General features: G+C 45.9%; 1 protein-coding gene and 1 pseudogene across 1 annotated transcript in view; both read left to right on the top strand.

Annotated features, from left to right (window-relative positions):
- Positions 1 to 4,235: 4,235 nt before the first annotated feature.
- The window catches only part of MRPS5 (mitochondrial ribosomal protein S5), a 205,383-nt gene continuing 182,754 nt past the window's right edge, over positions 4,236 to 26,864 (top strand). The window contains exon 1 of the mRNA XM_077486094.1: positions 4,236 to 4,339. Coding sequence (XP_077342220.1) covers positions 4,291 to 4,339 — 49 coding nt within the window. The 5' untranslated portion in view covers positions 4,236 to 4,290. The remainder of the gene's footprint in view (positions 4,340 to 26,864) is intronic.
- Positions 18,882 to 18,997, top strand: LOC143990570 (5S ribosomal RNA; annotated as a pseudogene).

The raw sequence follows: 26,864 nt of genomic DNA, 5'->3' as shown, positions 1-26,864 counted from the left end.
AACAGCGAGAGCGAAGGGTTATTCACCCGCCCAAAAGACTAATATATGATACTTTGGGTGAAAGCTCTGAGGAGGTAGTTCTCATTACAAAAAGGACTCTTAAAGTAACTGACCCTTCCACCTCAGATTTGGTGGTGGACAATCCCAACTCACTGTCAGGGCTGGGCTCAACCCTTTCTTCTTTGAGCTGGCCACTTAGCTGTCAGCTAATTGCAGGGCTCCTATCTCTCCACGGTTATTCAGCTGTTGATGATATCCTGCTCGTCAGTCATGCCTACTTAAGCCGTCCAGGCCAGAGGATCTCTGCCTTCACCTTGGTCAACATCACAGAAACAATCTCCTGTGATCCTGTTCAAGACTTGATTTGCTGACATCCCTTCTGGCTTCAGATCCTGCTTGCTGTTCCACTACATTGATTCCTGACTTCTGGCTTGGCTGACTATCCATTCCGGTTACTGAACTTTGGCTATGTTTTGACTAAGTTTGTACTTTTTACTTTTATTATTAAACAAGTGTAATTTAACTGTACTTCTGTCTCTGCCTGATTTCTTGGATTCTGAAACTCACCCCCTGGCACATCTAACTGGGCCATTCCAGTTAAGGTGGCCTGTAGGCAGGACAACCTCCCCTTCTATGCTAATTGGTGGGATGTTCCTCTGCCAGGGTTTTATGCAGACGTAAATTGCATGGTGTCCTGTGCACACTAACCTGTTTTTTTTTTCCGTGTGTATTTCAAAAGCATGTAACAGGTCATAGACTCTTTACCTCCTTTGGCGGACCAAAGGTTCTTTGGTGGGGGGAGTGCATATCAGGGGCTACTCTATCATCTGTGGTCCTGCACCTCCCGCCATTCAACGCCAGTGACCACCGGACTGAATAGACACTGACACATGCACTCACTGAAGGAGAGCACTCCTGTCAGTCCCTGTGGGGTATTTCTCCCCATCCTTCTCCTCTTCCTGTATCCCTAGTGGCAGGGAGAGGGAGCCAATCAAACAGCAGCAGAGGTCCACAGGACTTGAAGTCTCATCATAATAAAGCCCCATTGATTTCTACAGGGGTTGGAACTACTAAGCCCAGCCTGCTTTGCAAGAAGGGGGGGCTAGCTAAAGACTTAAGCTTGTTGGTCTGAGGAGAGATCACCATGAGGCAGGGAGGTGAATGGAGGTGTGAGGAGAGACTGGAGGCACCTGCTGAAGAACCATCCAAAGATCGTTCCAGAGACCATCCAGAGACGGTTGAAGATGGATGTACCTTCTGTACCACCTAATATGTCTATTTTTATGTGGAATATCTCTGAAATTATGTGAGATCTCAAGGTAAAACCACTTGATCTTACCGGATCTAATGAATATCTATTATCCTGAATGATTTTTGGCCAGAAAATTTGATAAGGGGGGGGGGGGCAGCCCCCCTCATTAATCATTTAATCTCAGTCTCTAATTATGTGAGATCTAACGTTATAACCACTTGATCTTACCGAATCTAACAAATAGCTTCCAAAATAGCTGTTTGGTCAATTTTTGATAAGGGGGGGCTGATGACAGGTTAGCCTCTCCTAGCAAATAACTATTAATATTGCTTCTTCTGTGTAAGATCTAATGTAAACAATGCTTGATCTAACTTGATCTAACAAAGATCTAACAAACTGCATATGATTTTTTCATAAATTTTGATATGGGGGGGCTAACCCAGCAGAGGTGTTTGGAGCGGTGAAGGAGCGGTTTATACACCACTCCTGCCCATTGAAATCAATGGGGCAGCGCAGTTATACTGCCGACATAGCACTGCTGCAGCAGTGCTTTGCGTGGTTTTAACCCTTTCTCGCCCGCTAGCGGGTAGGTAAAAGTGCCCCACTAGCGGCTGAATAGCGCCGTGAAATTGCAGGTAAACTGCAGCTAAAAATAGCGGCTTTTTACCGTCAACGCCGCCCCAATGTGAAAGCGGTCTTAACCCCACCTAAACCAGCATCTTTTTAAAAGTTCTGCGATTCTTGGCGATCTTCTTTGGGTTCTTCAGGAACCCCTAGCTAAAAAGTATAATCCACATCTATCGGTAAAGCAGCATGATGGTAATTGAAGTTATTGTAATAAATATAAGATCATATGCGGATTACATAGCATATTAAAGTGGAGGGCCTCCCTGAAAAACAAAAGTACATTCAAAATTAGCAAAAAATCAGAAAACAAAAACAGAAATGCCTGTTGCTAGGCATATCGTCCTAATCTGCCTCTTCCTCCTCCGCGGTGATGTTCTGTCTTCTCTCCTCTGTGCGGCGTCTTCTGGGTAATGGGTCACGCTGTGTTCTGGGAACTGTGTGTCCCAGAACACAGCGCGCCCCATTCACAAAGCGCTGCGCGACTCGCAAGGCTCCACTGCCTGTTTCCCTTAGTTGAAATGGCGGCGCCGGGACCCGAGAGCCAAGGGACGGATCAGCATCGGGCGGCCGACATTGCGGGCGCCCTGGACAGGTAAGTCTGCTTATTAAATGTCAGCAGCTAAAGTGTTTGCAGCTGCTGACTTTTAAAAAAAAATGTTTAAAGCTGGCCCTCCTCTTCAACCACTTAACGACCAGCGCACAACGATGTACGTCCTATTTTTGAAGAGGGATATCTCGGTAACGGCAGCAGCTGCTGCCACAACCGAGATATCCATCTCTTCAGGCGCCGGTCGTCTGTACGATAACGGTGGTCTCCGCGGCGGATTCGCCGCGAGATCACCGCTATCGGTAACGGGAGAGGTGCCACCCCCCCTCCCGCCGCCCTCCCGCACCTTCCGCCGCTTACCGGAGCCGTCGGTAGCGACGGAGGCGATCGGATCCTTTTGCTAGCTGGGTATGGAGACGAGTGAGGCTAAGATGGCCCCCACTCGTCTCTATACCATAGGAGGGCGGAAGCGACGTCAAAACGTCACTTCCGCCCATACCTCTTAAAGGTATATTTTTTTAAATGTCATTTTTTCTTTTCTTTTTTTTTGCATTTTAGTCCAAATATGAGATCTGAGGACTTTTTGACCCCAGATATCATATTTAAGAGGACCTGTCATGCTTTTTTCTATTACAAGGGATGTTTACATTCCTTGTAATAGGAATAAAAGTGATCAATTTTTTTTTTTTTTTTTTAAACAGTGTAAAAATAAATAAAATCAATTAAAATAAAGAAGAAAAAAAAAAAGACGAGCTTGCGCACAGAAGCGAGCGCATACGTGAGTAGCGTCCGCATATGAAAACGGTGCTCAAACCACACATGTGAGGTATCGCCGCTATCGGTAGAGTGAGAGCAATAATTCTAGCCCTAGACCTCCTCTGTAACGCATAAAATGCAAACTGTAGAATTTTTTAAATGTCGCTTATGGAGATTTTTGAGGCTAAAAGTTTGACGCCATTCCACGAGCGGGCGCAATTTTTAAGCGTGACATGTTGCATATCAATTTACTCAGCGTACCGTTATCTTTCACAATATAAAAAAAAATTGGGCTAATTTTACTGTTGTCTTATTTTTTTTATACAAAAAAGTGAATTTTTTACAAAAAAGGTGCGCTTGAAGACCGCTGCACAAATAAGGTGTGAAAAAAAGTATTTCAATGACCGTCATTTTATTCTCTAGGGTTTTAGAAAAAAAACAATATAAACTGGGGGTTCTAAGTAATTTTCTAGCAAAAAAAAAAATGTTTTAAACATGTAAACACCAAATCTGAAAAAGAGGCCTGGTCCTTAAGTGGTTAAACACTGGTTGGAAAGAATGTTCTACATGCTTGTGTGTATTTTCAAAAGAGCCCTACAATCACAGCCTCCATGAAGTTCCTTCAAAACTAGCATTTTATTTGTCATTGTCAACTATCAAATCCTGTGATAGTATGGCTATGATTGTAATTCAGTCACCAATTAGCAGCCCTCGTGAAAAAGCTGTTAGTTTTACACCACAAAAGAAACACAAAATTGGTAGGCTGAACATGCCCTTTTCAAATATGGCCGCGATGGACGCGTACCCTTCCTTCCTGATTATGTCACGTGCTTTCGGCACTTTCAAGCACGCTAGTCCACGCTTGAATCTCGCTGTCAAGATCGATGGGTCCTGACATAATGAGGACCCCTTTTATAGCTGTCTAACGATTGCCTTTATTAAAACAGATACACGGCTAAGTTCGTTTTACTTTTTTTTTTGGACTCCTGTTAAAGAATATTTACAAATTGTATTTGAATGTAAATATTCTCGCGTTGGATAGCTGTTTTAAATCCGAGAAATTGTGGAGGCATAAGACAGGCGGAGCAGGCGACCTCCCTGTGCAGAGATGGCGGCTGTGAGATGGTGTAGCGGTGTCCTCCGCTCTGTATATAGAGGTGAGAGGAGCATTCACTGGGGAAGTGTGTGTAGTGAGAGCTGGCTCACTGGTATCTGTATTAGGATAGTGTGTAGAATATTTAATATTCCAGGACTATGCAGTGCAGTGAACATACAAGCATGTCTTTCTGTTGAACTGACTATTGCTTCCAGAAAACATCTAAAGAACAGTCCGTGCAGTAGAAGACTGAACACTTCCCTCTGTGGTGGTGAACTCTACTGAGTTCAAGGTGTCACATCTGGGGGTGCATGGTAGTGCCCCCCCCCCCCCCCTCAGTGGTTCCTGCCGCTGCCCCCAGTAACATAGTAGCAAGTGGAAGGAACCACAGTGGCTGGTGGGGTGGGGGTGTTCTCACAAAATGATTAGGTAGCCGGTGTTGTGTCCAAACACCAATTTGTTCATAAGGATGAGCTCAGGTGCGTTTGCATGCTCCACGTGCATAGCCTGCCAGGAAGTTGGCACTGTGCTAATCAGCGAGACATTGCCCGATCTCTGCAGCCGCGCATCGGGGCAATGTCACACTGCCTGTGATTAGCGCAGCGCTGCACCGACTTCTTGGCGGGCTCTGCATGCAGAGTATGCGAACATACCTGAGCTCATCCTCATTTGTTCAAATCGTCAATTACTGATGGTTTAAAGAAAGCAGAAGTGACGAGGTTCTATTTTCTGCCGAGTTGCCTATGCAGTTATCCGACACTACTGGAAGTGTCAGCTGTGACAACTCTGTCAGAGGCTGTACCACTTTAATCAAAGTTTGTATTCACTAAGGATGAGCTCGGGCGTGTTTGCAAACAGCACGTGCGTAACCCACCAGGAAGTCGGCAAAGCGGAGCGCTAATCGCAGGCAGTGAGACATTGTCCAGATGCGTGGTTGCAGAGATCGGGAAATGTCTTGCTGCCTGTGATTAGAGCTGTGCAGTGTCAGCTTCCTGGAGGGCTTGGGCACATGGGGTTGCAAACACGCCCAAGCCCCTTCCTACTCCTGGGATATGTGATGGTCGTATCCCAAGAGGCAACAGAAGGTGAATGAAACACCCATACTTGGAATTCTTCTTTAAGACAATTTTACTGAATGTAAATCGTAACACACGTTAAACTTACAATATTATTTGACCATTATCTGTATTACTCCGTATGTAAATGGATGGGCTAAGTGGTTGTAAACCTTTTCGATTAAAAAAATAAAAATAACGAACATGCCTATACTTGCTCCATACAATCAATTTGCACAGAGCAGCCCCAGTCCTCTTTTTCTGGGGCCCCCCACCGGCACTTCAGCCTCTCCTCTTCATCAGGTGCCCCCAGGGAAAGCCTCTTTCCTGGGGGCACGAGTGCGGGCTTGCTCCCGAGTCCCACTTTTGTATCTCGTTCTGCAAAATTTTCTATGAATGGTGCTTTTGCTGAGCAAGCAACCTCATGTGTTCCATAAGCAGAAGTGATTTTCAGTTTCCACAGGTATGTGGGTCAGATGTCCCAAGACTAAGCTGTCTGCATACAATTTTCAGTTCACTGACTGGAAGATTGGCACAATCAAGGTGGGATGGATATGAGATTTCATTAGCACACCTACACACTTGTTGTAAAGTGCAACGCTTTTATTACTGAAAGGTCAACATCATGCATCAAAGGGGAGGGTGCTTCAGAAGATGCCATTTGTCATATGTTTGGCTTATACATCCTTGGGTGTGGGTCACAGGTGCCAGCTGTCATAATGCAATAGCCAGTAGAGAGGAATCTATGGATCTGAAAGAGACATTTTTGTGTATGGCAAAACCACTTTAGGATGGCCATGCACATAAAGATTTCTCTTGTGCAGATCCATAGATTCCTTAACCACTTGCTTACTGGGCACTTAAACACCCTTCCTGCCCAGACCAATTTTCAGCTTTCGGTGCTCTCACACTTTGAATGACAATTACTCAGTCATGCAACACTGTACCCAAATGAATTTTGTGTCCTTTTTTTCCCACAAATAGAGCTTTCTTTTGGTGGTATTTGATCACCTCTGGGGTTTTTATTTTTTGCGCTATAAATGAAAAAAGACCGAAAATTTTGAAAAAAAACGCATATTTCTTTGTTTCTGTGACAGAATTATGCAAATTATTAATTTTTCTTCATACATTTTGGCCACAATTTATACTGCTACATGTCTTTGGTAAAAATAACCCAAATTAGTGGATATTATTTGGTCTTTGTGAAAGTTATAGAGTCTACAAGCTGTGGTGCGAATCGCACAAAATTGATCACATCTGATGTACTGGTGGCCTATCTCGCTTCTTGTGACCCGAACAAGTCAGGAAAGTACAAATACCCCCCAAATGAACCCTTTTTGGAAAGTAGACATTCCAAGGTATTTAGTAAGAGGCATGGTGAGCTTTTTGATGTTGTCATTTTTTTCCCACAATTCTTTGCAAAATGAAGATTTTTCATTTTTTTTATTTTTCTCCACAAAATTGTCATTGTTATTTCTCTCACGTGGCATGTGTATACCACAAATGACACCCCCCAAAAAATTCTGCTACTCCTTCTGAGTATTACAATACCACATGTGTGGGACTTTTTCACAGCCTGGCCACATAGAGAGGCCCAACATGCAGGGAGCGCCATCACGTGTTCTAGAAGCATAAATTACACATCTAACTTGTTGACTACTTATTACACTTTTGAAATACCAGGACAATGACACGTGACACTGATCACAGATGGCACTGATACGTGGCAATGATGACACTTATACGTGGCACTGATGACAGATGGCACTAATATGTGGCACTGATGACAGATGACACTAATATGTGGCACTGATGACACGTGGCACTAATATGTGGCACTGATGACACGTGGCACTAATACGTGGCACTGATGACACGTGGCACTAATACGTGCCACCGGTGACAGATGGCACTAATACGTGGCACCAATGACGCGTGACACTGATGACAGATGGCACTGATAAGTGGCATTGATGACACGTGACACTGACAACAGATGGCACGTGACACTGACAGGTGGCACTGATGACAAATGGCACTGATACGTGGCACTGATGACAGATGGCACTAATACGTGGCACTGATGACAGATGGCACTATGTGGCACTAATAACACGTGGCACTGACAGATGCCACTTATACGTGGCACTGGGGACAAATGGCACTGACAACAGGTGGCACTGGGGACAGATAGCACTGCGGGCAGGTGGCACTGGGGTGGGGTGGATTGCACTGGGGCGGATGGCACTGGGGCAGGATGGCACTAAGGCGGATGGCACTGGGGCAGGATGGCACTGGGGGGGGCATGGCACTGGGGGGGGGGCATGGCACTGGGGGGGGGGCATGGCACTGGGGGGGGCATGGCACTGGGGGAGGATGGCACTGGGGGAGGATGGCTCTGGGGGAGGATGGCTCTGGGGGAGGATGGCTCTGGGGGAGGATGGCACTTTTTTTAAACTTTTTTTTACACTTTTTTTTTTTTTTTTTTCTTTTGTACACTAACGGCTGCTGCAGCCGTTCTTCTCTCCCCTCTCACACGCTGTCTGTGTGAGGAGGGAGAGCGGCGCTGAGAGATGATCTCATATGTTTACATATGAGATCATCTCCCATTGGACACGCCGATCACGCTGTAAACGGCCGCTGTGATTGGCCGTTTACAGCGATCTGTGTTTGCCTGTCCCCGGGGGACACGGCAAACACAGAACTTCCGCGATGCGCGCCGTCCAGGGACGGCTAGGCGTAGGAAGCCGCCCGCCCTAAGGCCGTCATTCGGCTATAGGGCGGGCGGGAAGCGGTTAAAGTGATTGTAAAGTCTTGTGTTTTTTTTTTTTTTAAATAACAAACATTTTATACTTACCTGCTCTGTGCAGTGTATTTGCACAGGGCAGCCCCTATCCTCCTAGTCTCAGGTCCCATATCTGTGCTCCTGGCCCCTCCCTTCTATCCAGTGCCCCCATGGCAAGCAGCTTGCTATGGGGGCACCCGAGCCAAGCTGCAGCTCCATGTGTCTATTCAGACACAGAGCTGCCGTTCGGCCCCACCCCCTCTTTCCCCTAATTGGCTAGCTCACTTTGATTGACAGCAGCGGGAGCCAATGGCGCCGCTGCTGTGTCTCAGCCAATCGGAAGGTAGAGTCCCGGATGGCCAAGGGACTAGTGGACAGAGATGGGGCTCAGGTAAGTATTAGGGGGGCTAAGGGAGGCTTCTACACACAGAAGGTTTTTATCTTAATACATAGAATACATTAAGATAAAAAAAAACCTTCTGCCTTTACAACTCCTTTTAATCCATGCCAAACAGTGAGGGTAGTTGGATCTTGTGCTGTCAGCTATTGTAACCTGACAGCCGGCACCCATAGACTATCTGAACTGTCCTTCCTTCTATTTGACAATCAAGGTTTATTGAGTCAGGTGGGATTGGTAGGGCTACCTATGGCTCAAATTTTGGGCCATTCACAGAAATCTGCTGACATTTTAAACCATGTATTCCTTGCTTTACATTGATTGTGCTAGGAGGACCCTGCTCTGGCACTTCTGTGACTTCCCGGTACAGGTTTTTGCTTTTACATTTAGCTGTAAACAAGATCATCTTCTGGATTATGTGAGTCTTGGGTTGTACATCATTCCAGAATATGTTGGTGCTATGTAAATCAATAATAATGTTATGTTATCATGCATTGACAAATTGGGTCCTGCTGTGTTGCTAAATTAAAGGGTTCACTTTTTGAATAACAATTAAAATTAATTTATTTGACGCTGCAGCGCCCAGCATGACATTTTAAATGAAACTTGGCACCTTTTTATAATTACTACACATTAAAAAAAATGTCATGCATATCATTATGCTGGCATAAAATATTTGGTGACTTTTAGGCTGGGTTGATATTGTTGTGCTTCAGCATTGTAAACCCAGTGCCCTACAATGCATATTGATGCTGCACTGTTTGCTGTGCTCCACTGCAATGCACATCTGCTGGCAGGGTCTGTTAGGGCAGTGGTTCTTAACCTCAGTCCTCAAGTACCCTCAATGGGCCATATTTTCAGATTTCCCATTACTTTGCACAGCTGCTTTAAATCAATATCCATGACATGTTATTGATAAGAGCTATTTTATCCAAGGAAAGTTCCCAAAACGTGGCCTGTTGGGGGTACTTGAGGACTGAGGTTGACAACCACTGTGTTAGGGTACTTTTAAAGTGACATTAAACCCAAAAGCAAATATTTATTATATTTTTGTAGCTTACCAGTTCTGGTGATGGCTGCATTTGTCTCTTTGTTTTTTTTAGGCTTTCTTTCCTTTTTCTTTAATTGTACATCATGGGACACAGAGCCATAGTAATCACTATGTGGGTTATAGTCCACCTTCAGGTGCTGGACACTGGCACACCCTAAACAGGAAGTTGCCTCCCTATATAAAACCTCCCATACTGGGAGCATCTCAGTTTTTTTTGGCAGTGTCTAAAATGTTGGTCACGAGTGAAGATGTGCTGTGCTGAGCTCCACTGGAGCAATCCTTGCTGGGGCTAGCTATGCAGCCGGATCCATTCAAAGTGTCTTTTAGGCCAAATTGAATGGTGCCCGGGCCTCGTATCCGAAGAAACAAGGTTTTGCTTGTAAATGCTTCTCTTTTTTAGAGACCCTGGAATCCAGTACTTTTGGTATGAAGGCCATAAAGTTTTACTGGCAGGGTGCTATTACAGGTCCAGGATTGTGGGTTGCCTGAGGGTCCCCGGTTCCTGAAGGTTTAATGGAACCCACGTGAAGATTGAGTCTGTTGTTTTACCACAGAAAACCCTGCGGCGGGAAAGGTAAGTGGAGTGTTCGAAGGAATTTTTACATTTTCTTATGAAATGTCTCCTTTAAAGTAATTGTTGTCATGCCTAAGTGTTGTACTACTGGGGGCTGTATGGAGCACGTACCTTCTCATGCTTTGCTCAGAGATCACGCTGTGTCACAGAAGCAGCAGACTTTTTTTCCTCCGGCCAGCAGGCAGACCTCCGATAAGTTTGGGGGGTATTGCTTCCTCCAGACACCCCCACCTGGGTTGAACTCTTCCCCTCTTCATGAGGCTGAGTATAAGGGAGAACTAAAAGCGATCGTCAGTGCCGTTTTCTTTCACTGCCCTACACGGCGGCGACTTCCAGGTCTCATCCACGCCACCCCTCACTCACAAGCCGATCCCGTTGGATTGGAGGCCTGTGCTTGCGTGGGAGGGGGGCGTGATGTGGGGGTGGGGCTTGGCGTCCTCCTGTTAAAAAAACAAAACAGAAAAACTCCATTTGTGCTAGCTGCAAAAAAAAAAAATTGTCGGCTAGTCATAAGAGCAAAGAGAATGAAAGAGGTTTTGGTGACACAGGCATTTACTATTTGCATTAGGCTGAGCATTAAAAGCAGCGGCAGTGGCTGAACTATTGCGCAAGCAGTAGATGCGATTTTCTTCTGGTAGTACCCCTGCTTTGTGTATCAGGCTATGGTCAAAAGGGGGGGGGGAAACACCCCCAAAAAATTGCTAAAAGAGTCTCCCTCAAGCTCTGGAAAGCCTACTCATCTCTACAAATGACATCCTTCCCTGAGAGGGGATGGCTGATCAGAGCGAGCATCGGGGCCATAAAATGTTTGTAACTGTTTTCAACAATGCAGCCCCTGTTTATTTTACTAAAAATATATTTTCCCCTCAGCCATGATAGGTTTAAAAACAAAAACAGTTTAGCTCCTTTAATCGCATTCCCAGTGTGGGTCAAAATGCGGCAAGCTTTCTTCCATTACCCAGGACCCTCAAACTGAGGAACTAGGGCCAGAAGAAGACGAATTCCCTAAGGGGACCGTGGTGAGGCTGATGTCTCTTCTTCTGAGGTGTCAAATGTGGGAGAATCAGCTGTTTCAATCTTAAGATTGATGGTTCAATTTCTTGCTAAATGATCCGCTCCACATTTACGTACCCTTAACCGAGTGTTTGGGTTTGCTAAAGCCTCCTCAAGCTGTGCATGCCTTTTCATTGTTAGGAAAGCTCTTTTGTATCTGAGAGGATCACCCAGATAAGCATTATTTTCCCTCCTAAAAAGTTTTCACATTGTATCCTATGGAGGAGTAAATTCACTAAGTAGGGTATACCAGCAATTTACCCTGCTATATCCTCTATGAATAAGAGTTTGACTGCTCAAATGCTTATGCCGCATACACACGAGCGGACTTTTCGAGGGATTAAGTCCGACAGACTTCCGAAGGAGTTCTGCCGGAGTTCCGACAGAGTTCTGACGGACTTTTCGAATGAGCGGACTTGGCCACACACAATCACACCAAACTCCGACGGATTCGAACGTGATGACGTACGACTGGACTAGAATAAGGAAGTTCATAGCCAGTAGCCAATAGCTGCCCTAGCGTCGGTTTTAGTCCGTCGGAATAGCATACACACGAGCAAATTTTTCGGTAGGAACTGGGTCCAGTGGAGTTCCGTCGGAAAAATTTGAAGCATGTTCCATTTTCTAAAGTCCGTCAGACTTTTGCGAATCAAAAGTCCGTTGCAGCCCACACACGATCGAAAAGTCTGACGGAATCATTCCATCGGACTTTGGATGTTGAAAAGTCCGCTCGTGTGTACGGGGCTTTAGGGATCCAACGGATAAAAAGTTGGAATTCCTATTTGAAAAAAAACAAAACAACTTTTTGCTCTGGCAGATTGGGTGTCTCAGCCTGCGCTGACAGTAATTTTTTAATTGTTGAGACACCAGTTTAAATAGGTGTTCAAGGCTATCCTGCTCAGCAGGCCCAGGATTTGGCAGCTTTATATTTGCAATAGTTGCTATGAGAGATTCTATCCTTCAGGCCTTGCGCCCTTTACTAAGCACCACGCAGAAGCTAATGGCTAGTCTTCCTTTTTGCAGTAAAACAGCTATTTGGGGATGTTTTGCATAATACATCCAAAGAAATTTCTTGCGGAAAAAGTACCCCTTTTGCCATTTAAGAAAAGGAATAAATGTATTTTTGTTTTAAAGCTCCTTCTTCTGTGCCAGGGGCATCAGCCATTAGGCAGTCACAACAGCTTCCGCCTCCAGGTTAAAAAGATAACCCCAGGGACAAAAGAAGTCTTGGGGGAGGAAACCTACAAGATACTGAAGCCTCCTTTATGAGGAGACACCCTCGCTCGTTCAATAGGGGGAATTCTTCTGCAGTTCTCAAGGATCTGGCAGGAAGAGTGTCAGGACAAATGGGGGACTTCCTCAATGGTTCCAAGGTACAAACTGGAGTTCCAAGAGTTTAAGTCTCCTCCATTTTCTCAGATTAAACGTTCCTAAGGATCCAGAGAAAAACAAGTCTTTCTCTCAAGCATTGGACCATCTTTTGGCAAAAAGTGATCATGGTGGCCCCCATGTAAGAGCAGAGGTAGGAATTTGGTTAAATCCAAATGGACATTCTGGATCTCAAAAATGTAAATTAAATTTCTGAATATACCCACTCTTTTTTTCCCCAAGTCCGTCTTTCAGGACAGCCACCGTAGAGAGGCCCTGGCTCCTCCCCTCTTAGGAAACGCCGCCTTCAATTTCACAATTTAAGTCTCATCCTCCCGCCGTCCCCTCAGTTATGGTGTTTCCTCCGGTGGGGAGACACTGCTAAGGAACCTTTAGCTAAACAGTCGGAGAGGCTAAGGCTATGTTATCTACAGTGGAGGAGACAGTGGTCTCTCTGGCTCTACTCGGCAGTCCGATCGTCTATCTGACTACACTCGGCAGTCTGGTCGGCTAGGGAGCTGAACGTTCGTACTGACCGTTTTCTGCACACTCCAAACTTCGTTAGGGGAAAGCAAGTAGTTTGGGGAGGTCCACTCGTTCTTTTGCCCAGTGGAGTGCTGCAGCAGGATGTCCTAGGTCCCCCTGTGTTTGCAGTCGGCAAGGAGCTGGAGGCCGGACCGGATGACGGGCGACGTCATTTCTGGTGGGGGCAGACATCTTCGTTGAATCCACGTCTTCCGGTTCCGGACGCGGTTCGTGAAAGGGGACCAAGCGTTTGGCTAGTGCAGCCTCTGTCTCTAAGCTGTACAGGCAGCTGTCAGAGGCACGTTCGTACCACTCTTCCTCAGCAGGAGAATGTCCGAAGCAGAGGCTTCAAGAGCGGCTCCTGGGGACAACAGCACCAGCCACTCAAAGGTAAGGGGAACCCTGGGGAGGTGCTCCCTTACTCAGTAACCAGTAGCTCCACTGGTGTTATTCCCCCCTTGGTGGTCGGGGGGAAGGGGAGTGTGTCTGGGACCCTGGTGGTGGTTGGTCCTAGGGGGGGCACTCCCGTGGTCCTCTAAGTAGCGCTAGTGTTCTTTAAACTTATGCTGCCCTCTCTTTTATTTCTGTGTATTTCAGAAAGCCACAAGCAAGTCCCCCCATGGTTCTAGGAAGAAGTGTCTTCGTGTAGAGCCTCTATGGGGGATTCCTGGACCAAGACACTTTGTAAGGAGTGTATTGAGGGGTTGGTTAGGGAGCGGGCAGCAGAACAGGGTGCAGACCTGGCGGCATCTGTGAAGGAACTCTCTAGTACTTTCCAGTCCTTCAAAATGCTTTTTTCTAGTTTCCAGTGGCCCCAGCCCCAGAGCACTGCTCCCCCAGCGCATCAGAATGTACCACCTAGCCTAGCGGATGTTCCTCCTGCTAGTGGGGAGAATCCAGGGGGTTCCAGAGAGGAAGTTGAGGAAGAAGTTGATAGTCCTGCCTCAGATTCCCAAGGGGAATCTGATGGAGAGGGGGTTGGATGGGGAATTCAAAAGAACCTCACGGTATAAACTTTCCCTGGAAGAAGTGGAGGAGCTCTTAGGAGCTATTCATACCACTTTAGGTATACAAGAGGAAAGGAAGGCATTGTCACTCCACGATCAGCTGTACAAGGGCCTTAGAGAACAGAAAAAGCAGGTGTACCCGGTTCATGATGTCTTGATCGATGCCATCAAGAAGGAATGTCAGGATCCCGAAAGAAAACCTTTCTTTTCTGGTGCATTGAAACAAAGGTTTCCTTTTGGGGAAGAGGATGCTCTTGTCTGGAATAAATCTCCCAGGTTAGATGCTGCCTTTTCTTAGGTGTCCAGACATACTGATCTGGCCTTTGAGGACATGGGGGTAATTCCAGACCCTATAGATGGAAGGATGGATTCACTTTTGAAGAAAGCCTGGGACTCATCACAGGGAAATCTTAAGCCTGCCATGGTAGCCACAGTGGTGGCTCGTAATATGGAATATTGGCTTACCCAGATTAAGGCACACATTGAAGCAGGGACGGCAAAGGAGACTATTCTATCCTCCTTTCCCATGCTGCTTAAGGGGGTAGCATACATTGCGGATGCTTCGGCTGAATCTGTGCAAATGTCTGCAAGGTCTACGGCCTTGACCAACTCAGCCAGGAGGGCCTTATGGCTGAAGACATGGCAGGGGGACAGTGCGTCCAAAATAAAGCTCTGTGGGATCCCTTTCACAGGGGACTTGCTTTTTGGGCCAGGTCTTGAAGCAGTGCTAGATCGCACAGCAGATAAGAAAAAGGCCTTTCCCATTAAGAGGAAGTATGGGGAGCAGTCAAAAAAGGCTCATTCTCAGAAAAAGTTTGAAGCCCCTAAAACTGATCGGCAGAAGAAGAAATGGGGGCTGAATGGCAAAGGGCGTGGGGGGGTGGGTGATTTTTCACCCTCCTGAACAGACCAAAAAGTCTCAATGACAAGGTCACGGTGGGAGGAAGGTTGGGGGCCTTCCTCTGACAGTGGGAGATGATCGCCTCCAATCAGTTTGTGTTGGGGATCATCAGAAGAGATTACCGATTGGAGTTTTCAGAGCCCCCCCCCGAGACTCCTTGTTACCGAGCCGCCAAAGTGTTCGGAAAAATCCTCTGCTCTTCTTTCCTCTCTACAGGAGTTGGAGGAACAGGAGGTGGTGGTACAGGTCCCAGCAAGAGAGATAGGCAAAGGCTTCTATTCTCACATCTTTGTGGTTCGCAGGCCTTCGGGAAAGTTCAGGCTCATCCTGAACCTGAAGCCTCTGAATGTCTCAGTCACCTACAGGAGGTTTCGGATGGATTCAGTTTACTCGGTGAAGGCACTTCTTCCACCAAACTGTTTCATGGCATCAATAGATTTAAAAGATGCATATCTGCATATTTCCATTGCAGAGAACCACCAGCGTTTCCTCCGATTGGCAGTAAAAACCTTGGTAGGGGTGCTGCACCTCCAGTTCAAAGCACTTCCCTTTGGGCTATCCTCTTCCCCCCCGTATCTTTAACAAAGTTATGGTAGAAGTTCTGGCATTCCTGCGACTCGGGGATCTTGGCGATCGCATATCGCGACGATCTTCTGTTTGCCCCCTCTCCGGCGCAGTTGACTCGGGATCTGCAGGTAGCAAAATACTTTTTAGAGGGCCTGGGGTGGCTTTTGAACCTGGAGAAGTCCAACTTAGTTCCATCCCAGAGGGTCACTTTCCTGGGGTATGTGTTGGACTCAACAGAACAAAAGGTCTTCCTTCCATTGGAGAAAATCCAAAAAGTAGACAAAGCATTGTTGTCTCTCCAGGGCAGCCTTCAGGTCTCAGTGAGGAAGGTCATGTCGGCCTCGGACTTGCTGACATTCACGCTCCCAGCAGTTCAGTGGGCGGGGTTACATTTCCGTCCTCTGGAACTATTCATCTTGAGGGTTTGGGACCACAGCCAGGGGTCTTTGGACTCTCTGGTTTCAGTTCCAACTCAGGTCAAGAGGTCCCTTTTGGTGGTGGAGAAAGGGGGCAAACCTGTCACAAGGCCTGGAGTGTGTTTTACCAGTATCCAGGGTCGTTACAACCGATGCGAGCTGCTCAGGCTGGGGTGCGCACCTAGACTCCCGATTGGTACAAGGTACCTGGGAGAGAAGGGAGTCAAAGAGATCCTCGAATTGGAGGGAGCTGAGAGCAGTAGATCTGGCACTCAGGGCTTTTCAGAGGGAACTTCAGGGATATCATGTGCGAATCCAGTCGGACAATTCCTCGGTATTGGCTTGCGTCAACAGGCAGGTGGGCACCAGGAGCGGATCCTTATGGGCCCTAGCAAAAGCCATCCTCAGGTGGGCCGAAGCAAATGTCTTTTCCCTTTCAGCGATACATTTGAAGGGGATGCAAAATCAGGTAGCAGATTTCCTCAGCAGAACGCTGAGAGAAGGCAACTGGGTTCTGAAGAAGGTTTTCGAAATGATCACCCTAAGGTGGGGGATTCCTTCGATAGACCTTTTTGCCTCGAGGGAAAATGCGAAGATAGCTCTTTTCTTTTCCATAAACAGGGGGGAGGAGCATTGGGGGTGGACGCACTAGCACAGAGCTGGAGATTCTCCAGGTGCTATGCTTTCCCCCCTCCCATTCTGATCCCTGCAGTGTTGAGGAAGTTTCAGGCGGAGAACACTACTCTCATTCTGAAGGGCCTGTCTGTGGAACCCCCCCCGGATGCTCCCAGTCCAGAAGGATCCAATCTGCTGTCCTCAGGTTGAGTGGTGGAACCTGGCAGCCTGGCTACTGAGGAGGAATTGCTGAGGGGCAAGGGGTTTTCGGATCGCTTAGTAGCCACTCTCCTAAGTTGTAGGAAAAAGGAAACGCAGGCCATTTACTTGAAGGTTTGGAAGTGGTTCAATAGCTGGTGCTCTTTTGATGTGCGCAGCTCTGTAGCCATTCTAGAGTTCCTGCAGGCAGGGGCAGATAAAGGCCTAGCCCTTGGGACCTTGAAGAGTCAGGTATCCGCTTTTGAGTGTATTTCTGGAAAGGCATCTAGCAACAGACCCTTGGATAGTGAGGTTTTTTAGAGCCTTAAGTAGGCAGAGATCTGTCAGAAATTCCCCCTTCCCAGTATGGGATCTTTTATTAGTTTTACAGGTTCTCACAGTAGAACCTTTTGAGCCATTGGAATCTTGCACGTTAAGATTGATAACTCTCAAAACTGTGTTTTTGGTGGCGATCACTACGGCAAGGAGAGTGAGTGAACTTGAAGCCCTTTCTGTTAGGGCACCCTTTTTTCAGGTTTTTCTGGACCGTTTGATTTTTAAGACGGATCCGGCCTTTTTACCAAAGGTAGCCTCTGGTTTTCATAGAAACCAGGAGATTGTGCTGCCTACTTTCTGTTCAAATCCTGTAAGAGAACAGGAACACATTTTTCATAGATTGGATGTTAGAAGATGTGTCCTTCATTATTTAGATTGCACTAGTCCGTTCAGAAAGTCTGATTCACTTTTTGTATTATTTTCAGGGGTCAGGAAGGGTTCCAGAGCCTCTAAACGTACAATAGCCAGATGGTTAAGGTTGGTCATTGAGCAGGCTTATGTGACTGGGGGGTTAGAACCCCCAGTTGGGATCAGGGCACACTCAACCAGGGCAGTGGTGACTTCTCAGGCAGAGTGGGCTGGTGCTTCTCCAGAACAGATTTGTAGATCTGCGACGTGGTCCAGTTTTTCTACATTCGTGAAGCACTACAGATTGGATCTTCTGTCAGCCAAGGACCAAGCCTTTGGTCGTAAAGTGCTGCAGGCAGTAATCCCACCCTAAGGTAAGGTGCTCGCTAATCCTCTACGGTGGCTTGTCCTGAAAGACGGACTTGGGGAAAAAGTGAGTTACTTACCGGTAACCTCCTTTTCCAGGAGTCTTTCAGGACAGCACCGGTTCCCACCCAGGTTTTTGGATATCTTTGGGAACTCATCGCATGAGACCATCAGGTAAGATTAAAAGTTTGTTTGTTTTTGACGTGTTCTTGTGTCTCCCCAGTTGGCCGGAGGTACTCTGGAAAAACTGAAGGGACGGCAGGAGGATGAGACTTAAATTGTGAAATTTGAAGGCGGTGTTTCCTAAGAGGGGAGGAGCCAGGGTCTCTCTACGGTGGCTGTCCTGAAAGACTCCTGGAAAAGGATGTAACTGGTAAGTAACTCTTTTTTTTTTTTTCCGCATGGAGTCAATACAATCAGTTATCTCCATCCTAGGAGACCTTCTGGCGTCAATCAACATCAAAGATGCATACCTCCATATGCCTATTTCCTTGCTGACTAGTAATATCTACTTTTCAAGGTGGAAATTCTTCATTTTCAGTGTGTAGCTCTGCTTTCCAGGCTAACTACAGCACCTTGAGTGTTTACAAAGGTTCTGGCCCCTCTTCTAGCCAGATTAAGGGTTTAATAATTATGGTTTATCTGGATCTGTTCTTGATAGTCCAGTCGGTAGCCCGCTTAGACCAAAGTATGGTCACCACATTCAACTACCTGGAATATCTAGGTTGGATTCTCAACCTAGGAGAAATCTTCGCTAAATCCTTGAAAAGGCTAAAATACTTGGGTATGATTTATAGGTACACCCAGAAAAGGGGTATTCTTGCTCCAGGCAAAGATCAGCGGCATAAAGGAACTGATTTAGGTGGTCAAAGCAAGATGAATTCTTCTATTCAACTTTGCATGAGGTTGTTGGGAAAGATGGTGCCTTTATTCGAGGCCGTTCCTTATGCCCAGTTTCATTCGAGACTGCTGCAAAACAGTATCCTATTGGCTTGGAACAAAGGGTTCAAGCTCTAGATTCCCAATGTGTCTGACTTCAAAGCCTACGGCCACATCACCCTGAAAGCGCCCGATTTCATCTGATCTTGGAGGCTAAGCAGGGTTGGGCCTGGTTAGTACCTGGATGGACCACCTGGAAATACCAGGTGCTATAGGCTGGGTACGCTGGAGCCTCAGTTTATGGTTAATATTGAAAAATCTGCAAAGGGGAAAATCCTTCCTTCAGTTACCACGGAAGTTGGCCAGATCAGAAGTGGCCTTGCCCGTTATCATTCTAGGAATTCAGGCAGAGAGCACGTGGTTCTGAGGGCCTGAACGTTCATTTTACGGTATTGTCCTGCCAGGATTTGATCCGACTATGCCATAGCAATGACCTATACTAATCAGGGGGACACAAGAAATTATGCGGCCCAGAGAAAGGTGAATCATAGCCTATCTTGGGCAGAAAACAATGTACTTTTTCTATCGGCAGTCTTCATTCTAGGAATAGAAAATTGGCAGGCGGACTACTTGAGTCGCAAGCAGTTGTTCCTGGGAGAATGGTTCCTTCACCCCGATTTCTTCCTGTCAATATATCAAAGATGGGGGATCCCAGACATAGAGCTGTTTATGTCCAGGTTCAACAAAGAAATCAACAACTTTTCTATCAAAAACAAAGGATCCGCTAGCATGTGAAACAAATGCCTTGCTATTCCTGTGGAATCGGTTCTCACTGATTATTGCATTCCCTCCTATTCTGCCTGCGTCCACAACTTCTTGGCAGGATCAAGCAGGAAGGGAAGTCGTTGATTCTTGTGGCCTCCAGTGGGGCCCAGGAAATCTTGGTATGCTGAGATCGTAATGATGACAGTAGGGAACCCATGGACCCTACTGCCAAGGTCAGACCTTCTCTGATTGCTGTATAATTATCAATGGTCCCAAAAAAGTGCCCGATCTGTCTGCCAAAATGTCGCAGTCCCACTAAAAATCGCAGATCACTGCCATTACTAGTAAAAAAAAAAATATATATATATATATATAAATGCCATAAATCTATCCTGTATTTTGTAGACTTTTGTGCAAACCAGTCAATATACACTTATTGTGATTTTTTTTTTTTTTTTTTTTTTTTTTTTTTTTACCAAAAATATGTAGAATACATATCAGCCTAAACTGAGGAAGAATTATTTATTTATTTTTTTTAAATTGGGGAATATTTACTATAGCAAAAAGGTAAAAAATTTTGTGTTTTTTTTTTTTTTTCAAAATTATCACTCTTTTTTTTTTTTATTTATTTTTTGTTTTTTGTTTTGTTTATAGCGCAAATTTTTTTTAAATCTCAGATCCTCAAATACCACCAAAAGATGTCGCATGACCGCGCAATTGTCAGTTAAAGTGACATAGTGCCGTATAGCAAAAAAATGGCCTGGTCATTAAGGGACCAAATCTTCCGGGGCTTAAGTAGTTAAACTAGCATCAAATATCACCCCTAGATTGATCAATTTAGATTGAAGCTCAAGTACAGTGCCATTGATATCTAATCCAGCACTCAAAATTTGCACTCACCTACACGTATTTGGCGAGTAATTAATGAGGAGGACGAGTATGGACAGGGCTGTGCTGTCCCAGGAATGTATAGCCAGTGCCCCTCTGCTGCACACAGGCTTGCAGTGCAGCCATTGCAATACATACAGTCAGCTGCTGAGACCGCCCCTCTCCACCTCCTGCTGCACATCCCCACCCAGGCTCACAGAGCGTGCTGTTCAATAGGCCTTAAAGAGCCACATTTGGCACCGTTCCCTCCTGCTGCACATCCCTGCCCAGGCACATAGACCTTGCGCTTCCAATAGGCATAAAGAGCCACCTGAGACCGCCCCTCTCCATCTCCCTCCTGCTGCACATCCCCGCCCAGGCACACAGACCGTGCACTTTAATAGAAATTAAAGTGCCACCGGGGACTGCTACTCTCTCCAGCTGCACATTTCAGGGTCCGCCCTCAGTGTGTTCCCGATGACTGACCCCCGTGGCTGCAGAATGGTAAATATGACAGTCTGCTGGAGGCATTGGTACAATGGGGGATTAAACAGGATGTGTTGTGTTGGGGGGGGGGGGGTGGCACGGGATGGAGAGCAAGCATGTTCTGGATTGGGGGGGTGTTAATTGGAGGCCTAGATACGATGGATTGGGAAGGGGGGGTGGAATTGGAGGCATAGATATGATGGATTGAGAAGGGGGAGTGGAATCGAAGGGCTGAATCATATCTATGCCTCCAATCCCCAACCCCCCCCCCCCCCCCCCCACATCTCCTTTCCCAATTCATCATACCTATGCCTCCAATTCCACCCCCTCAATCCATCATACCTATTCCTCTAATTCCACTGCCCCCCAATCCATCATACCTATTCCACCCCCCTAATACATCATACCTATGCCTCCAATTCCGCCACCACTCCCCCCAATCTAATATTGGTAAAGTTGTTGTTAATATTTATTTTTGTAACTTAAAGTGGTTGTAAACCCTCCCCCACAACTTTGTCCCATGTAAATTAGCATAAAAAACCCTAATGAACACTGCTTGTAGATATCTCCTTACTTGCTTAGTATTGTTGTAATCCTTGTTGTTCTGTAGAATGAAGTCACTGAGCATGCCCAGATCTCCCCTGATTTACGGCACACTCTCTGTCTTATCTATCTGTTATCAGGACTTCCTACTGCACAACACTGAACTCTGCTAATCACACCATGTGACATGACATACAGTCTAAACTTGGCCATTACTGCAGTCTTATCAGCTGAAGCTGATAAGTCTGACAAAGGGAAACATTAGACATTGGCACAAGTAAATACTATGAAATAAACAAGTTGGCTATGAACAGGGAAGCAGGGTTGCCATAGAAACGTTGGATTGAGGAGGCTTGGTTAACAGTACAGGAAGTGCTCAATGTAATGGCGGAAATACACTCCACTGTGGACTCAAAAACAATACTTAAGATGGTGCTGCCTAACCCCTGGAAACAAGATTTTTTAAAGTTTCTTTAACCACTTGCTTACTGGGCACTTAAACACCCTTCCTGCCCAGACCAATTTTCAGCTTTCGGTGCTCTCACACTTTGAATGACAATTACTCAGTCATGCAACACTGTACCCAAATGAATTTTGTGTCCTTTTTTTCCCACAAATAGAGCTTTCTTTTGGTGGTATTTGATCACCTCTGGGGTTTTTATTTTTTGCGCTATAAATGAAAAAAGACCGAAAATTTTGAAAAAAAACGCATATTTCTTTGTTTCTGTGACAGAATTATGCAAATTATTAATTTTTCTTCATAAATTTTGGCCACAATTTATACTGCTACATATCTTTGGTAAAAATAACCCAAATTAGTGGATATTATTTGGTCTTTGTGAAAGTTAGAGAGTCTACAAGCTGTGGTGCGAATCGCACAAAATTGATCACATCTGATGTACTGGTGGCCTATCTCGCTTCTTGTGACCCAAACAAGTCAGGAAAGTACAAATACCCCCCAAATGACCCCTTTTTGGAAAGTAGACATTCCAAGGTATTTAGTAAGAGGCATGGTGAGCTTTTTGATGTTGTCATTTTTTTCCCACAATTCTTTGCAAAATGAAGATTTTTCATTTTCTTTATTTTTCTCCACAAAATTGTCATTGTAATAGGTTATTTCTCTCACGTGGCATGTGTATACCACAAATGACACCCCCCAAAAAATTCTGCTACTCCTCCTGAGTATTACAATACCACATGTGTGGGACTTTTTCGCAGCCTGGCCACATAGAGAGGCCCAACATGCAGGGAGCGCCATCACGTGTTCTAGGAGCATAAATTACACATCTAACTTGTTGACTACTTATTACACTTTTGAAATACCAGGACAATGACACGTGACACTGATGACAGATGGCACTGATACGTGGCAATGATGACACTTATACGTGGCACTGATGACACGTGGCACTGATGACAGATGACACTAATATGTGGCACTGATGACACGTGGCACTAATACGTGGCACTGATGACACGTGGCACTAATACGTGGCACTGATGACACGTGGCACTAATATGTGGCACTGATGACACGTGGCACTAATACGTGGCACTGATGACATGTGGCACTAATACGTGGCACTAATACGTGCCACCGGTGACAGATGGCACTAATATGTGGCACCAATGACACGTGACACTGATGACAGATGGCACTGATAAGTGGCATTGATGACACGTGACACTGACAACAGATGGCACGTGACACTGACAGGTGGCACTGATGACAAATGGCACTGATACGTGGCACTGATGACAGATGGCACTAATACGTGGCACTGATGACAGATGGCACTATGTGGCACTAATAACACGTGGCACTGATGACAGATGCCACTTATACGTGGCACTGATGACAGATGGCACTGGGGACAAATGGCACTGACAACAGGTGGCACTGGGGACAGATAGCACTGCGGGCAGGTGGCACTGGGGTGGGGTGGATTGCACTGGGATGGATGGCACTGGGGCGGATGGCACTGGGGCGGATGGCACTGGGGCAGGATGGCACTGGGGCAGGATGGCACTGGGGCAGGATGGCACTGGGGCAGGATGGCACTGGGGCAGGATGGCACTGGGGGGGGGGCATGGCACTGGGGGGGGGGTGGCACTGGGGGAGGATGGCTCTGGGGGAGGATGGCACTTTTTATTAAACTTTTTTTTTACTTTTTTTTTTTTTTTTTCTTTTTTACACTGACGGCTGCTGCAGCCGTTCTTCTCTCCCCTCTCACACGCTGTCTGTGTGAGGAGGGAGAGCGGCGCTGAGAGATGATCTCATATGTTTACATATGAGATCATCTCCCATTGGACACGCCGATCACGCTGTAAACGGCCGCTGTGATTGGCCGTTTACAGCGATCTGTGTTTGCCTGTCCCCGGGGGACACGGCAAACACAGAACTTCCGCGATGCGCGCCCGCGGCGGCGCGCATTGCGGAAGTAAACACCAGGCCGTCCAGGGACGGCCAGGCGTAGGAAGCCGCCCGCCCTAAGGCCGGCATTCGGCTATAGGGCGGGCAGGAAGCGGTTAAACAATAAGTAATATGCGATTTGGGCTGGATTACAGTGGCTATAGTCTGATAATGACTTATTATAATGGACTAAATGAAAAGAAGCATCAGAGTGGGAGAGTTTACTTCCTCTTTAATCCGGAATAAAGCATTTAACAGTATAATTCCATTAGATAATTCACGGGGGCATGTTTAGGAGTGGGGTTTGGGTGGGGCAACTGGTGGCGAGACAGCCACGAGCATGAGATCCAGAGGCAGAGGCATGATGGGACTTGTAGTTTTGCAACAGCTGGAGGTCCGTCTGCTAATTGCATATCCCTGCTCTGGTACAATATTTTTGGGGTTAAACAGAAACACACCTAACACATACGGTAATTTGATATGGTCTATGCAAACCGCAGGACAGAAGGGGAGCATATCAACAATTTATGGGTTGTTGATTGACCCTCCTGTCTAACTACAATGTGGGAATCGGTGGCTAGAGTTCTATTCTGTGGAAAAGTGGTTCTCTTGATGCTCCAGAGTCTACTCTGCATTCTAAATGTCTTCCTTATTGAAGCTAACTTCAAGGTTCTGTTAAAGTGTTTGGTATTTAGTTCCTGAGAGACTTCCTGAAATGTTCCCAGGAGCATCTCCATTCTGCTTTAGCAGTTGATCATCAAGGAACTATCCTCCACATATAATAGGAATGTCCCAAAATCCTGGAATATTGGAATAGAATATTGAACTTAATAGGGAATACAAGTCCCTAAACACTCAATTCACACTTCTTAATGACCCAGTTCAGGACATCCCCAGACACTCTCTTTTTAATCTTTAATTTTCGATGTAATTTTAGCAGTTTAGATCACAAAAGCAAGAGCTTGGGAAAACCCCATCTCTATCTTTAATGAAAGCCAAATTTTCCTGGATTTTGATGCATGAGAAACTAGCCAGCTCATTAAAGATAAACAACAGCAATTTGAGAGCGTCTGGGATCCCTGGATTAATTAAGTTAACACTCATTAGCCTTCTTGATTAATCTTCTCTCCAAATACAGCTTTTCAACCCCTTGAATCGGAAAAATTATTTCCCTTTCTTTTTCTTACTTTTTTTTACTTTTTCTTTCTGTTTCCTGTCTCTCTGTTTCCTGTTGGATCTTTTGTATTTTCTGTATGGTCATGATCTTGCAGAATAATTTGAGTTAAAGTGTGGTTCCCCTCCACACCCCCCCTATTTGTTGGGGGGGGGGGGCGACAAATACCTCCTTGTATCATAAGGTTAACCCTCCTGTGTATAAAAGTTAATATGTTTACAACCTTTACTACAGCTAATTGATACTTGATGGACCTTACTTAAAATTATTGAAATTGGAATAAAGAAGTCTAGACGATAGTGTCCTGAATTGTCATGCATCAAGACAAAGGTATCCCTTTTTGCTACTCTTCTCCCACACTGTCATCTTTAGGCATCATGTACATTTACCATGCTTTGGGAAAACGCTAAACGCTGCAAAATCGTTTTCTCACAGCTGGTGGTGAAAACGTTCCTATCCTGAACGTGATTCTTCCGCGTTCAGTTGAGGGAGGTTAAAGCTCACCTAACCTCGGCAGCTCCTAAACTTTGCTAAAAGCCTATGTGTACATTGGCACATAGGCTTTTATGGAGTTGAGTTTAGGAGCTTTGGCAAACAAAATGCCATAAGCTACTAAACTCAAGTTTTTAGAAGCTGCTAGTATACATGGAGCCTAAAAAGAGAAGTATGAACAAAGCTATTTTGTCCCTAATTCTCCTATGGATCACAGGTGTGTACTTTGTTCTGCACGTTTTCAGCCGACAGCGAGCTAAAGCCTGTTGTCGGCTGATGTCACGTAGCTGGTCCAGGCTCTGGAAAGATCCCAACTTTACAGTCGGTGTTCACCCAGATACCTGGACAGGCAGCTGGCTCAGCCTCTCGGCGAGCCACTGACAGCCTGAGCCAGACACTCCCCCCTCCACAATCCGGCCTTCCAGTGAGCACTGAAGGGGCAGAGACTGACATTCACCAGCTTTCTGCAGACTGAATACCAATCAACAGTTTTTGATTGCTCAGTTCTCATTGCAGAGCTAGCAGGGGACAGCTTCAGCTGGAACCAGGGCTACAGCCATCTAGATGAATAAATGTATGTGTGTATGTGTATACAGAGACCTGTGTATGTGTATGGTAGAGACCTGCAGCATGTATGCATGTGTGAAGTTTGCCAGCTGCCTCTTGGGATGTCTATCTGGGACCTGGTACAGCCATTCTGCATTTCCATATGCCCGGGGACCTGCAACGTCATCCTCTCCCAAGTCAGCATTTAGCAAGAAAATAAATTAAAATTATTTTAAAAGTTTTTACATTTGTTTTTCTGCAGTTGTGTAAGAGGGAGGAGGGAGCAGTCAGTGTGACTTGTCATGCAATTTGACCGTTCCAAATATACTGCTGCATGTGTAGTACGTGATCTGACACCTCTGGGTCCATGTGCGTGCCGCCGGTGACCTGTTTCTGCTGTAATTGGACACAGCGGGAGCCAATCAGCGGGTCCGGCAGACGCAAAGTTAACCGGAACCCGCCGATTGTTTGGGAGAAAGGCAGCCTATGTAAAGGGCAGGAATGTACTGATCATATGTTATTGCTAAGCAAAGCACATCCCCCACAGTTAGCACTCCTGGGGGAACACATTTAACCCTTTAATCGCCCCTGATGTTAACCCCTTCTCTGTCAGTACAGTGACCGTGCATATTTTATAGCACTGGTCCCCAAAAAGTGTCAGGTGTCCAATTAATCCGCAAAAATATCCGTTCCGCTGATTGCCACCATTACTAGTGGCAAAAAAAATCCCATAGTTTGTAGACGCTATAACTTTTGCGCAAAGCAATCAATATACACGTATTGGGATTTTTTTTTTTTTACCCAAAATATGTAGCAGAATACATATTGGCCTAAATTGGTGAAGAAATTTGATTTTTGC

The sequence above is a fragment of the Lithobates pipiens genome, unplaced genomic scaffold (assembly GCF_037356315.1).
Source record: "Lithobates pipiens isolate NorthernLeopardFrog02 unplaced genomic scaffold, aLitPip1_a1.2 Scaffold_18, whole genome shotgun sequence".
NCBI lineage: Eukaryota > Metazoa > Chordata > Amphibia > Anura > Ranidae > Lithobates > Lithobates pipiens.
The sequence above is the reverse complement of the archived record's forward strand: the minus strand, read 5'-3'. Positions and strand labels throughout refer to the sequence as shown.